Source organism: Anastrepha obliqua, chromosome 4 (genome assembly GCF_027943255.1).
Source record: "Anastrepha obliqua isolate idAnaObli1 chromosome 4, idAnaObli1_1.0, whole genome shotgun sequence".
Lineage (NCBI taxonomy): Eukaryota > Metazoa > Arthropoda > Insecta > Diptera > Tephritidae > Anastrepha > Anastrepha obliqua.
Window position 1 is genome coordinate 2,544,973 of NC_072895.1, and position 15,261 is coordinate 2,560,233.

Consider the following 15,261-nt stretch of genomic DNA (forward strand, 5'->3'; position numbering starts at 1 on the left):
TCTGGTTTCCACAAAATTAAAAAAAAAAAAAAAATAAATTTACGCGCTAAAGTTAAATCGATAAAAAAATCATTTAATATGGATATGAATTAAATTTCATTGAAATAAAAATTGACCTGCAACAATTAACTTTGATTCGAATAGCTCCTTGGCTTTGAGAAGTGCAATTAAATATTAAAATTTTTTGTCCAAAAATGATCGCAAATTAATGACTGGTTCATTGCTTTAGCACAAACGTCAATTCTACGCATCCAACTTACCGAGTAGCAACAGTTTGAGTTCCCTTCTGGCATCTCGTTTGTCTCGACGCAACTGCCGTTCGATTTCCTGGTTGATGCGCTTCTGTTCCTTCGCCTCCTCCGATAAACAGCACTCCATGCTAGCTAAATTTTTGGCTGCTTACGCTGCACCCTTAACCGCACTTTAGTGTATTTACTACTGCCCTGTGGATGGTTGTTATTTAAAGTAAAAGTTTTTATGATAATCGCTAATGCTTTTGGTGTTCCGTTCGATGTAGCCAATTTGTTTTGGCCACCGTTGCGCTATACCCTTTTGGGGGAGTCTGGTTGGTACTGCTTGTTTGTGGTTAATGATGCGGTGAATGATGATCCCAAGTGGTTCTTCACTACCCTGGCCACCACTTCGGTAGGTATGTGGTGTATGACGCTTGTTGTTGCAACAATCAATGTTGTAGTGTAGCTCATATGCTTCCAGATTTTAAGCCAAACCAAAATTTCACTCCACCGTTTCACATGGATTTAGTGTCCCTCTCAAATTTCTATTGAATTTCTGCTCCGCTTTCTCACTGTTTATTACACAATGCAAAAACTTTAAGCTTTTCCAGTCGCAACCAACAATTGGTACTGGGTTCCTCTTTTTTGTAAAAACGTGTTTTTAAAATATACCATGAACATCTGAAAATATAGCAAGTGAACAAATAAAGTTTAATAATTAATTAAAAAACTAAACCACAAAAGTAAACAAAAATGGCTGCAAGAACAAAGCCTCACATTATATTTAAACCCAAACGAGGAGTCGAAGATGAAGTAAGTAAGCGTCTAAATTTGAAAGCTCTTCACGCTCGGGCTGATTGTTACGTTATGTCAATTTTAGAGAATAAAAAAAATATTAAAAAATTGTACAGCACTCGTCAGTTCGTTCACACACGAATGCATCAACGCGTGCCCTACCGAAGTGGCAAAAAATCGAAAAACAACTGTTCAGCAGTCACGGAAGCAAACACTTCTCGAGCCCCAAAGCGTGCATCGCACATACACTTTCCGATTTGTCGGCCATGTAGGGCTTCCCAAAGTCTCGTTGGCAACAACAATTAATGGGCATACGTCGAACGACGAGTGTTGGCCAACGAACGAAGTGTTAACCGTTGACGAGCAGGTGTTGGTTTACCACCACCCGCCCGACCTGTGGGTAGCGCTGACCTCGCAGTCACTTGCTGTCGCCTGCCTTCAAGTGCATTCTAATCCAATTGTCTTGAACTTCACAGTCCATTCGCAAGGTCGATGACTAAACTGACCGCTCTTATTGTTGTAATAGCCAAGAGGCTGTGGCAGTGGCTTGAAATTGCGAAAAGAATATGTATGTGGACTTCAATTAGCGCATTTGGCAATTATTCTAACAAGGTGCGAGGAGAAAGATTGGCTATATAAGTAGAACAAGTTGTGTATGTATTTTAGATTGTTAAATACTTGATCTTGTCTCTATGAATAGACTGAAATGTAATTTTAGGAATCAATATTCGCATCACCCATTTCCATTACACAGCTTTATTCGAAATATAGGGTTTTTCAATTGGCGCGGATCGATTTTGGCGTCCTGTGGCAGCCATTTTGTTTTGGTGTCTGTCAAATCTTTTGTTTATTATCCAGTTGTTTATGCCAAATCATCATGGCAAGTTACACGATTGAACAGCACGTTCAAATGCTAAAACTTTATTATCAAAATGAGTGTTCATTAACGCAAACGTTGCGCGCATTGCGCCCATTTTTCGGTAGACTTGGTGGCCCTTCCAATTTCTTATGGCCCATATTGAACCATATGGACCTAGACGACATGTGGTTCCAGCAGGACGGCGCTACGTGCCACACAGCAAACGCCATTTTATTCCATTTCAACATCTACCCGCCCTTATTGAAAAACCCTATATAAGAGAGATTTTAATTTTTTTTAAGTTACCTTCTCTAATTTCATTTCTCTCTCTTCTCGGCTTACTGAAACATAAGAAGAATAAACATGGGGAAAAAATTAGATTGGCCTCTTAGAAACTCGTAGGATAGTTTTTTCATTTCGCTAATGAAGGGAGCATTACCAACCGATCAGCTAAACTAATAATTGGCGCTTACACCCTATTGTTTGACCGAGCTTCTCCTTCTACTACAGTTATAAGCCGATATTTTTTATGAGGAGCTTTTTCTTTTTCTTTAACTTAAACTTGAAACTTTTTTCACTTCAACTTACTGTTGCATATATTGGCCCGTCACATCGAGAGAAAGAAAATATGTTTATTAGCGTGATAAAATGTTGTTTCTAATACACTATTATATATTTTAGTCCACTTCTTAAGGGGGGGGGGCGGGGGGTAGGGTCACAAAATCGAAATTTTTTTTCTTCACTCATCTTATAGTAAATCATTTCAAGAACATTACGTCATACTTTAACTGAAAAAATCCAATTTTTTTGGTTTCAGATGATTCTACGACGAATGCCGATTGGCACCGCAGACCACCTCTCGAAAAACATATCTCCAAAATAACTCTGTCATGGGCGTATTTGTCAATATTTTATTATTAATATTTTTTAAAAACTTATTGAAAAGATGTACAATAACATGCAACTGATTTTATTAAAGTATCTTAAGCCATATTTCTGTAAAAAATTCAAAAAAAAAGTGTTTTTTTTTTAGCGCTAAACCCTACCACCCCCTTAACCCAGTGCGATCTCTGCCTTACTGCTTCGTCGGCCAAGATGCGAGGCAGTCTCTTTGCCAGTAGACTAAGACAACGTACAATACAAGTCATATGGGTATAGAGAGTATCGAAAAACTGAGCTAACAATCCTGTTTCTAGATGGAGCATATAGTTTGGCGTGTTTAGAGGTAGAAATATTAACTTTTTCAGAAAGAATCGGAGAAGTTTCTTTACTGGCTCGTATTTATCAACATTATCGACGTGGACGCATAGTTTAACATAATCCCAAGGTATTTCTAATTCATTGACAATTTCAATGGAATACTACCTTACGTCCAATGACAGCCAGCAGGAATTCTTGTACACTCTCCGAAAACCATAACTTTAGATTTAAACAAGCTTATGTTTAGACCCCACAGCGTAAATAATAATAATAAGTGTAAAGATCATCAATAATTTTTGGAAAATCTATCGCAGAATCTGCAAGCACAACAAAATCGTCAGCGTACAGCAGTACTTTGGCCGCAGTATCAGCAACTCTAATATCGCATTGTAAACTGACACTTAGGTCATTCAGATACAAGGAAAAAAGGGTAGGGCTCAGCAAACAACCTTGCCGTTCACCTTGGTTAACGAGAAAAGGGTCAGAAAGAGCTCCGTTATAGCGGACCTGATTTGTAGTATCGGAATATATACGACGTATAATCTCAATTATAGTATATGGCTGCATAGAACGATACGTGCTAGTTTATAAAAAAAATCATATTACGTGGAACTGTGTCAAAGGTTGAAAAAATGATCAGTAGTAGAGTAATTTTTACGAAATCCATGTAACTCACACCTATATCGTTTATTCCGTTGTTGGAGGCCCAATAGGTATATAAAAAACTGGAAAAATAAGTTTTTGTAACAAAACGGCAAGCTTTGTGAATTTGGGCATTAAAATATTTTCCAAAGTATTTTCTAATCCGTATCCAATAACAAATTGAGTTTGTTTCCTATTGCATACTGAAGCTCGACATTGATTTCTTCGGAGGTTGCAACGAAGCATATAACACATGAATTCAGATTTATTTGAAGAATTCTATTTTCGAGGCTACCACTACTGCTACTGCTATTGTGGCTAATTTTAGGAGGCGCACGTTGAACTGATACCAATAGGATTGTTTACCCACCCTATCTGCTTTTTTTAAAACATCATTTTGAATGTATTGGAAATTACATTTGAGTACGCAATTTGTGGCACACATACATATATATGTATGTGTAAAGAGACACTTACAGACATTTGAGTGCATACAGTGTCTCAACTATTTGAACACGTTACGTGGGATTTTTTTTGTGGAATGCTGAAGGTTCGAAAATTGGGTTAACATTGCGTGCCACTGCAAAGTAAGACGAGGCTGCCAGTGATAGGAAATTGCATTCGAAATATTATGCAAATATTTGTGCCTTCTAATAAAGCACAATACACGAATTGTTTTAAAGAAAATAAGCTCGACAAAACTGGGGTTTCTACGAAAAAAGTTATAAAAATTCTTCACTAATTTACTCCTGCAATTTCAAGAGATTTAGTGACGAAAGCTTTTCAGAACTGATAAGCGATCAAGGCTCATGTGATGGCTTGGGCTCCAGGCCATAAGAGGATTGAAGGGAACGAGATAGTAGACGATGCAATGAAAAACGAAATCTTTCTATTCTCGGATCTTGTTAACGAAATACCAAAGTCAATACGAAATTATACAACACGAAATTATCTAATAAGGCAGTTTGGGCGCTTCTTGGCTCTACGTTTCCGAGCAGATGGACAATTTGAGAAAGGTAAACATATTTTCCGAACGTTTATTGAAAGCGTTGTCAAAAAAATTCCATAGTTTGGACGCAGGAAGCAATTGCTACCATGCGACACAGAATTTACCTGCTCAAATGAGCATCTCACAAGCAAGCTAAACGAAACAGACTTGCCGGTCCGTAGAGAATTTTGCCAGAGGATTCTCAGACTGGTAGAGGAACACTCTAACTTTCACTGGCTGCTTAATCGGTTCTACTTTAACTGGAAAACTCGAACATATTGCCACCCAAGAATTGCCACTTCAGGAAGGTACCACTATGGGGGATGTGGCTGCTGTTAGGTTAGGTGAGCAAGGTTGCTTGTATAAGGCAAGACAGTCGGTGGCCTTCAGCCCTATTGTGATACCTGCATTTAATTTCTATCCCTCAAGCTGCTTAAACCGCTTTGATTTTTCTAACTAGTCCATCCAGTGAGACGTTTTACAAATTCCCAAGTCAAAGAAATAATCGCCAAGATGTTTGGCACGTCTTCTTTGAAGTGCAGGGCATTCACAGAGGAGTTGTTGTACTGACTCAATTTCTTCTTCATCCCCACAGCTCCTGCAGAAGTCATTGTGAGGTACACCCATTCTACTGACTAGGGCGCCAATAGCGCAGTTATAGCCAATAGTCATAATACCTGTGAGGGCTCTGGTAGTTGATCTGTTGAATCCAAGCAGACATTTTGTCCTTTTAAGATTCAGTTCTGGCCAGAACGCCTTGGCTACCTTGCAGTTCGTAGTCAGAGACCACCTTCTCTTGGTTTCCGTGATTACGCTCAAGTGTACAGTTCGTTTAGAAGAATGCTTATGTCCTCTACCATTCACTGAAGTCCAAGCTCAGAGCCTTTCCTTGCACACTCATCCGTTCTTTAATTTCCCTCCTCTCCAGAGTGGCCGGGGACCGAATAAAGTGGGTGTTGGGTTGTTGTTACAACAAAAAAAAAACCCAACAAATTCTATTATAATTAATTACATGCGTCTCTTCGCTTGGATATCATTTGCATTATAACGTTTTTAAAAACCAAATCCGACACAAAAATTTGTCTTAATGGCTCATACACACATACCTATATGTATGTATATATATATAATACGTGTGGTTCAGATCAAATAGTTAACATAGTGTATCCATGTAAAAAAGTGTACGCTTTCGTTTTTATTTTCAGTTCAAATCTAATTAACGGTAATGCATTACCACCATGTCCAATGCCATGAGTGCGCTGCGGGGGTATGCATGAGAGCCCACTCTCTTTTCGGATGTGTGAAAAGTGTGCTTAGTTATTGGCTGGCCAAGAAAATACGATACGCGATTTGTACGAGAAAAACGCTTCAAAGACAGTCTTCAAAGATATTAGAACATAAAGAAATCAACATTGGCAAATTTAGCATACACTTGTGATTTTCACATAATTCGTATTTCTCCGAAAGTACGTAAATACAAAGTGCAACAATGAAAAAAGTCTAAGTCGCTTGCTACACGTTCAATATTAACTGAACGCGATCCAAATCCGGTATGGCCATATTTATTGAACTTTTAATGGATCGTGCGCGTGATCCATATCACAAAATACCTCAGGCGAACACTATGCGTTCAATAAATCTTGCAATATTTGTCATCCAGATGTACTTTTTTTTAATATTTTGCGCTCCAGATCACGATTACCTTTCCCCGTACACGGTCAATGAATATCATGACCCAGTATTACGATCAAAATATCCCGATATTTATTGAATGAGTAGCGGGCGCTTAAGGAAATCTCATATTTATTGATAAAGTCAATCGTAGATTTGAATAATTTTTTTGTCGCTCCCCGAGAGGAAAATCTTAAATTTACAAACGAATATTATCATTATTGTTTGTATTTACAAATATTGGGCGTCAACCTATATTTAGTGTGATATCAATTTTAAAGAATAAATAGCCAAAAAGTCAAAAGTATAACTTTTAAAAAGCTATCGTTCAAAGTGAGTTTTTCTTATCAGGAGTAACGTTGGATATTATTAAATGACTATCGAAGCTTCGAGTTGGTGGCCACAAATCTAAAAGCGCTCTCTAGTTGATAAATTGGCGCGAATGATCATTTGAACGTTGCAACATTTTCTTTTGCAAAAGTTATGTCCCGTCTTAACAACCGTATACAGTGGCGAGCATAACACATGTCCGGCATGTGAAGGTACCCCGCACGACACTAACCACCTCTTCACATGCCCCCTAAACCGACTCAACTAATCTCTCCCTCTGGATCCAACCTGTCGCAACAACATGTTTCCTGACCCTACTGACCCTAGATGAGCTAGACGAAGACGACCGGTGATATGCCCTACACTGACAGGGCTACCATTGCTGTTAAAACAACAACAACAAGCGAGCATAAATAACGGCACCAATTTTTTTCAATATTTAAAATGTTTTTCAAGTTAAAATTTGTACGTTATTTTTCTATATTTTTCGAGTTTTTTAAAATTGACGGTACCTTATTCCATATAAAAACGAATTTCTTGTGCAAGAACCAACTCTAGTTTTTATAAGTTGGACTTGTTACATGATAAAAACCGTAAGGGGGGAAAAACAGGAATCGCAATTTTTCGGACGCTTGCACTTTATTATACCAGCTAAGTTACTGGTGTTACTCGGCTAAGATAAGCTAAACTATCCTCGAATAAACTAATACGGTTCTGAAGACTACAAATCTTTTGAATTTTTCAGAGGATCATCCGATTTTCAACATTTCCCAAAGGATATCTTAATATTATTAGTTCGTCTTTGTTTACATCTTATATCCCCATAAATAGAAATGTGTTAGCTCCAACATTCGCGGACGATACTGTAGTTATGTAGGGAAACAAATGCCCAGAAGAGGCATAAAAAGTCTTATAAAACCACCAAATAAATTTGAATACTTCAAACTTATATTGGCTAATAAACCGGAAATAGGCACTGTAATTAAAATTCTTAGATCTGTTATACAATTACTAGGTTGCTCAATAAGTTTAGCGGTTCGGTAAGAGAGGGCGTTGCTACTAGCCTAAATTTTTGTTTATGTGAAGTTTCATTTCAATCTGTCAATTCACATTTTGTTTACAAGCCATTTAGTATCGACGATCGATTTCGATTTTCTACAATGGAAATTCTCAGGTATAGTGCAGTGATTGGCGGCCGCCGTAGCCGAATGGGTTAGAGCGTGACTACCACCACCAAAATTAAAGAAAAACATTTTTCTAATAGCGGTCGCCCCTCGGAGGGCAATGACAAATCTCCCAGTGTCTTTCTGCCATGAAAAATCTCCTTATAAAAAAAATATCTGCCGTTCGGAGTCGGCTTAAAACTGTAGGTCCCTCCATTTTGTGGAACAACATCAAGATGCACACCGCAAATAGGAGGAGGAGCTCGGCCAAACACCCAAAAAGGGTGTACGCGCCTATTATATATATATATATATATAATATATATAGTGCAGTGATTGAACTTGTATTTTTTGAAGGTTTAAAAGTAAAGGAAATTTATTAACAAATGTTGAACGTGTATAAGGACCGTTCGCCATCGAAGATCCAAGTCAAGGACGACAAATAAGCAACAACAACACCAGAAATCGTAGAAAAAACACATTCAAATGCGATTTTCTCTGCATTATCTTAAGGCCCCGTTACACTTTCGGTGTTTTAATTTGGGGGGTGGTTCCATTGGGGCTTAAAGCATTTTTATTATATGCGATTCCATGATAATAGAATTAGATTTAATATTAATAAATGCCCACAATTTTTAACGATCGTCACGTCTTTTCATTGGCTTTTGATTCAATGCAAGGACTGTAGCAGTGGAATTACCTATATGCCTTAATTACCATACATTCAAAAATCCCTACTTCCTAATATTTTTTCCACAATTTCTTTGAAGAATACTTGCGCGAAAAATATTTTCTTTCTATTATACCACCGTGACATTCTGACCGCCTTATGCGCTTTCACTACCCCAACCCAACATGCACTGTTATTAAATTAAGGTTTTTTGCGCTGGCAACCAAAGATAATTTTCTTATTATTAATATCTACGTTGGCGCCGCTGTCGACTTCGTATTCTTGTTATTGTTGATTTTGTTATTTTTACACTTACACATATGACTGCGGTTTATAAATATTATTATTATATTATATATATGTATACAATAAATTATCATAAACCCTAAGTAAAGGTAGCAGCTGTGCAGTACTCTGCGGCTTCGTAAACACCCCGTAGTTGATCGCCTAATCAGATGGGTGCGCGTGCATGCGTGTGTGTGTCTGTGTGTGTAAGGAAGCGTCTTTCGGGCTCACTACAAGCGATCACTTGAAACTCACTTGCCTTCTGGTGTTTGGCGCATAGTTATACGAGTATTGTGCTTTTCGTTGATTTAATGTAGACAAAATTAAGATAAGTGAACGTGTGTTAGTCACAAAAAACCAACACCCCATCAACTGAACCATTGTGTCGAATACAAAAACAAGTTAAATTCTTTTCAGAACAATATTTGATTTCGGTTGGTGAATTGGTTGATCGTTAAGAATGAACACAAAAGTATCTACAGACATATATCTATGTGTATATATGTCTATGACTTTCCTTTTATCAGAATGAGTAATCCATTTGACATTAGCGCTTGTTTATTTTGATCTACTGAGAGAAGAATTTTCATAGGTCAGCGGTTACTGCAGTTAGATTATTTTTAGATAAATTATGAGTTCTTTAATTAGATTACTTTGCAATTGAGTTGATACAGATGTTACACAACATCTGAAAGAAGGTAATAAATAGTAATTCAATGGAATACCTTGAAGATATTGGTAAATATAAAAAATCATAACCAAAAAAACAAAAAAAAAAAAAAAAAAATAACAGCGTACAGCAATCGCAAAAAACTTTCGGCAAACATCATTAAAAAAATCTTCCAAAATGCCTTAGTTGACCACGCATGAAAATGTTGACTGAAATGTACAATGCAACAGACAAAAAACATTTACCTACAAAGGAAATATATAGGGTTAAGCTGATAAGATAAAAAGAAGATGGGTGGAGTATACATAAATGTGACTCTCCTTATTTTGAGAAGTTTCTAAATAAAGAGAATAATAAGAAAGCGGAACGACTCACGACGCTAGACAACTGCCATTTCCAGAGAAGTGAATCTTCAAATACAGCCGTTTTCAAATTACACTCTTATAGCCTAGAAAGACGGCGGCGTTAATAGGGATTACCAGCGCAGTTAGTTCTGATTAAAATTTTAGTGTAACAAACGGTTGTTACGCGGATTAGTGGCCACCTGATTTGCTTATTGTACGCGTATTAGCTGCGCTGATACTAAGAAATAATTATTTATATAAAAAAATCTTAAATTGCAATGTCTTAAACTCCTCTGAAATATCAAAGCAATTAATGTAATTTCGAACCTGTTAGTGCAAACTAGTATTGCATCCAGTCTTTCTTGTTCTTCTCTTTAAAAGTTTCATTATTTTTCATTCACAATAGATATTAACTGTGAAACCAGGAAACTAGCAGTTTCGACAGGTTGGGACCAGAGGCAGAGCGGCGTTAGATGAGTGGGTTTGATGGGGCATGTGAAAAGGTGGTTAGTGTCGTGCGGGGTGCCTTCACATGCCGGACATATGTTTAGTATGTCGGGGTCGATTCTGGATAAGTGGGAGTTTAACCTGATTAACTAACCCTGTCTAATGTACCGTATTAACGCCACCGTCTTTCTAGGCTATTATGTGCAAGTTAGAGACTTTTGTTATTGAGGAAGCTGGGTTTGGAAGGGATAACGTGATGAGTCTTCTTCTTCTTCTTAATTGGCGCGATAACCGCTTACGCGATTTTGGCCGAGATTAACAAAGCGCGCCAGTCGTTTCTTTCTCGTGCTAACCGGCGCCAATTGGACACACCAAGTGAAGCCAAGTCCTTCTCCACCTGATCTTTCCAACGCAGAGGAGGCCTTCCTCTTCCTCTGCTACCACCAGCTGGTACCGCATCGAATACTTTCAAAGGCGGAGCGTTTGTATCCATTCGGACGACATGACCCAGCCAACGAAGCCGCTGGATCTTTATTCGCTGCGCTATGTCTATGTCGTCGTAAAGCTCATACAGCTCATTGTTCCATCGTCTACGATATTCGCCGTTGCCAACGTGCAAAGGTCCAAAAATCTTACGCAGAATCTTTCTCTCGAACACTCCAAGCGTCGCTTCATCGGATGTTGTCATCGTCCAAGCTTCTGCGCCATACGTTAGGACGGGCATGATGAGAGTGATGAGTACAGGGCACAAAAGACATTAATGTCGAAGTTAAAACCTCCCAATTTTTAATTTCATTTCATATTTACATATTTTCCGTGGTGGTAAAATCGTGTGAAACTGTTATGTCCTATCAAAGAATAATTACATATTTTTTTAGCTCAACTTTGTAGAATGTTGATACAGAGTAAAATTATTTCAGTAAGCTATGGATTGTGTTTTCAAATTATACAAAGTTAAACCTTTAAAAAAAAAAAATAAATTTTATTAACATCATCATCATTTAGCGTTACAAATCAGGGTGGAGTTAAGCCTCCACTACGATATTCCTCTGTCCCTTGCTAGATATTTCCAGTTGGTTACTTCGAGCGTTGGTAGGTCTTCTTATTTGGGGGACCTTTACTTCTCGTTAGCAAAGATTTGTGCTGCATTATTAGTTTTTGAGCACGCGAACATATCCAATCCACCTTAACCTTTACGTTTTCACGAATTTTACAATGTTTAAATTGGAGAAACTTTTTGTTGGTTCGCATGCACCACACTTTCGAGCCACATGTAGCAACGGGACTTATTATTGTTTTATTTATACTCAGTTTGCAAATCCTAGATAGTAGCTTCGATTTAAATAGGTGCTTATGGAAAAAGTATTTTTTATTTGCAGCAATTATTCGGTCCTGAATGCACTCTTCATCGCGGTTGTCGTTGTGATTAGGACCCCCAAGTACTCGGATTTATCAACACCTTCAAAATTGGGTTAAATTAATGTTATGTTTTGCGGCCTTCTTCTCTCAGTGCTTCTAGACAACACCATATTCGTAATTTTTTTGTGATTGACCACGAGCTCAACTCTCCCTGCTGTTGTCTCTAAATTTTCGAATAAGTCGTTAAGGTGGCGCTTATTTCCTCGTAGTTTTTGAGTTATTCTAAAAAATTCAATTATTTGTTTAATTTGAAAACATTAAATAAAAGTACCCATAACAAATAGAAAACGGGATCGTTACTCTGTCGACTGAGCATAGGACAATGCTCTCTTCGAATGTGAAAATAATGGAGAACAATAAAATTATATCTGCGGTAGCTGTCAAAATTGAAACATGATGTTAAGAAGATTAGAATCTTCGTTTAAAAAACGGTAGGATAAATGGAGGGACCTTACTGAACAAGTTAAAATATTTAACGATATTTCAGATACTTCGAAGCTAACGCTCTGTATAATGACGCCGCCGTACGTGTGTACATATGTACCTGTATTTAGCTTGATCTCTCAAGTAATTAAAAAATTCTATTGGGGCTTAGTGTAGAAGGATGAGACGATGTATGGAAATAAATCAACATCTCATTAGTGGTTCCAGTGCTAGACGAAACCTCCACAATATACGTTATGGGCTTTACTGTAATGAAGGTAGTGGAACCTTTCGCAGTACAACGAACTGCATAGTCATGCTTTTTAAAGGGTTCAAGAGAACCGGACTTTACTCTCCGTTAACTCCGTTTATTATTTTTTTTCTATTAGAGCTTATGACTTGAACTTCCATATAAAAAGGTGTCCCACGGAGGGTTGAAGTATTTATACACATACACTTCTGGCTCTGAGCGAGTGTCGGTCTACCCATGAAAACCACTAAAGTTGAATTTATAATTGCAAGCCGAGGGCTTAACCGGCAACAACTGCGCTCAAAACCAATATAGCAATAACTTTTTTGTGTTCTTGTTCGTAAAACCAAATTTAAATAAAATTAGTTTAACATGTATTTCTTGCAGCGAATTATTTGTATTTTCTACTTACCAGTTAAAGTAGTTTGGTGTTGAAAAGTTTAGAAACGTAAGGAAACTCGTGTTAAATCTTGGTACTTTTTTGTTGTTGCTTTTTTCGAAAACATTATCATTAGGCAAATGTTGTTTTTGTATCTCGTTTTCTTGTGGGTTGGTTACTTGTTTGCTTAAAATTAATCCTTTTTTTTGAATCCCTGCAGAACTGTGGTAGATATTGCTATTTGACGAGCTAGCGTTGCTGCATTTGCTGTTCTTTGGCGCTGGGCACAAACGTTATTAGTTTCTACTGTGTATCTATGTATGTATGTTAACGTTTCCGTTTGGTGCATATGTTGCGTAAATTGCATCGATCATCCATTCATATGTTCAAGCATTGATGTAGGTATGTAGTGCTTGAGCTCGTATCTAGAATATAAGGAACATTTTTCCGCTACGGCCACTTTTGCTGCAATTTCTCTTTTTCCTATATTTATAACTTTTCTTTCTGTTGCCGTCTTTAATAACTTCGCGTTGTCTTCACTTTTACCCACAAGCCACAAAAATCTTTTTGTTAGCCTTTAACTTTTGAGAATTATTCTCCTGTCTACATGCCCATACACAACTTTTCGTTTTTCAAATTATGAAATTTCTTCTAATTCTTTCTTTCGCCAGACTGCAGAAATTGGGACATTCAGCCTTTAACGAAAGCATAATGCTTTAATAACAAATTTAAATGTACACCATTGCTTTGAGATGCGAAATGTAGAGGCTGGAGGTGGGAGATGTATTTACATATTGAAGTGTATGTGTAAATTGAACAACAGAGTCATGGTATCAAATTTCTTTAATTTAAGCGCACTTGTTGAGAGTTAGAAGGCTGAGCTATAAATTTGAATTTTTATGGACAAATTTTAGGTTTCCTCGATGGCACCTGTATCAGAGTGCGCTCTATTATCTATGTACCTCTATCTTCTCAGTAACTTCGTGGCCACGCGAAGATTCACTGGTTGCGCAGATCTTTGTTTACCTTTTTTGTTTTTTCTTCATATTTTCTCTCTTTTAACAATTTCGCAAAATTTGTTAAAAATTTACTTCACACTTTTTGACGATTGGGCCGTATCCAATTGGAAAGAGATAGTTCAAAAGAGACTAAAGAAATATAAGCAAAAAAACAAAATTGCGTGACGTTTCGTTTACTTTTATGACACAAGTTCGCACAAGAGACCGACGGTGCGCAGCCGATCTGTTGAAAAAATCGTATAGCTATCTCATTCGCACTTGTGTCTTATCGGATAAAGAACCGCCTAACTGCCTAGCCGACACCGTGGAGCAGCACACATATAAACTACGATACCGACGAAGCGAATACACACATGCCAGGCGATCCGACCGACGATGTATATTTGACGGGCGAGGTCCAATCAAAAGAAAAAAATCTGAAAAAGAAAACTTCCACTGCACCCGAATTTACCGAATTCACTAATTTTACTAAATCTTGTCAAATTAGACACTCATTTATGAAGTCAACTCTAACCACTTGCAAACTTTATTTTTCTTTTAATTTTGATCAATTTTTGGAAACCTTGGTCTACACATTTTGCCAATATGAGGTTAAATTGGCAAATTTGCAATTGAATGGACAACTTTTCCATTAATATCAAAACATCGACTTTTCATTTAACCAATTCAGGTGCATGATGTTACACACAATCAACGGGAGCTCGTAATTCACTTTTACTAAACCGATATCACTCATTTTAAAAGCCGCTACATTTCCAAAACCAATAGTCAGCAAATTCAATCGTGTAATCGAAATATTCCCAAAAACCATTGCCCAGAAACAATACAAATTTTAACAGACAAAATTTCCACAATTTTATAGGAGCAGCTTGAAAATCTTTGCTTTGCAATCAAAATTTGCACCTCACACCTTCTCCAGCCTCTTTTCTCATTCATTTTTTCTGCGGTGTATTCAATTTTCTCAATTAGAATTTTTCAAATTAACATTCAAGATACACATAAGCTATTACACATTTACTCCAGTTTGCATACAGACACGTTTCATTGGTTTTATAGTTTAGCACATATTTCCTACTAATTTGACTAAATTTTCTATATTTTTTCTAAAAAATTACAAAATTTTCATCATTACCACACACAAGAAAAATCACACTGCACTACTGAAATTAATGGCAAGGAATGAGAGAGAAAACATTATTCTCGCAGTCGGTAATGCTGAGTAAGCAAAAAGAAAAACGAATGAAGGAAGGGTGCAAAAATTTCGGATTGTTATCGAAGATGGTAAAGTAGTGTAGAAAAGGACGCAGAACTGCCAAGTACAAGTTTATTTAACATAAATACCTTACAAAAAAGAAAACTCGTTAAATATTATTTCAAATAAGTTATTTTATTGACGTGATAACGTCTTATAATTCGATTTAACAGGCTGCACGCACGAAAAAATGTGTCGTTACCTTGCTCATTACTGTTCATA

The 15,261-nt window shown here is 37.1% G+C and overlaps 1 protein-coding gene across 10 annotated transcripts in view; it reads right to left on the reverse strand.

Moving 5' to 3' along the window:
* The window catches only part of LOC129246119 (G protein alpha q subunit), a 30,057-nt gene extending 15,125 nt beyond the window's left edge, over positions 1-14,932 (reverse strand). For 2 of the 10 annotated variants that reach the window (XM_054884676.1, XM_054884669.1), the window contains exons 1-2: positions 1,011-1,229; positions 261-914 (exon numbers count right to left, since the gene is read on the reverse strand). In XM_054884676.1, coding sequence (XP_054740651.1) covers positions 261-378 — 118 coding nt within the window. In that variant the 5' untranslated portion in view covers positions 379-914; positions 1,011-1,229. Of the gene's footprint in view, positions 1-260; positions 915-1,010; positions 1,230-12,801; positions 13,468-14,797 lie in introns of those variants that run through there. The other 8 variants (XM_054884673.1, XM_054884668.1, XM_054884674.1 and 5 more) reach the window with 6 other exon arrangements.
* Between the last annotated feature and the right edge of the window lie 329 nt (positions 14,933-15,261).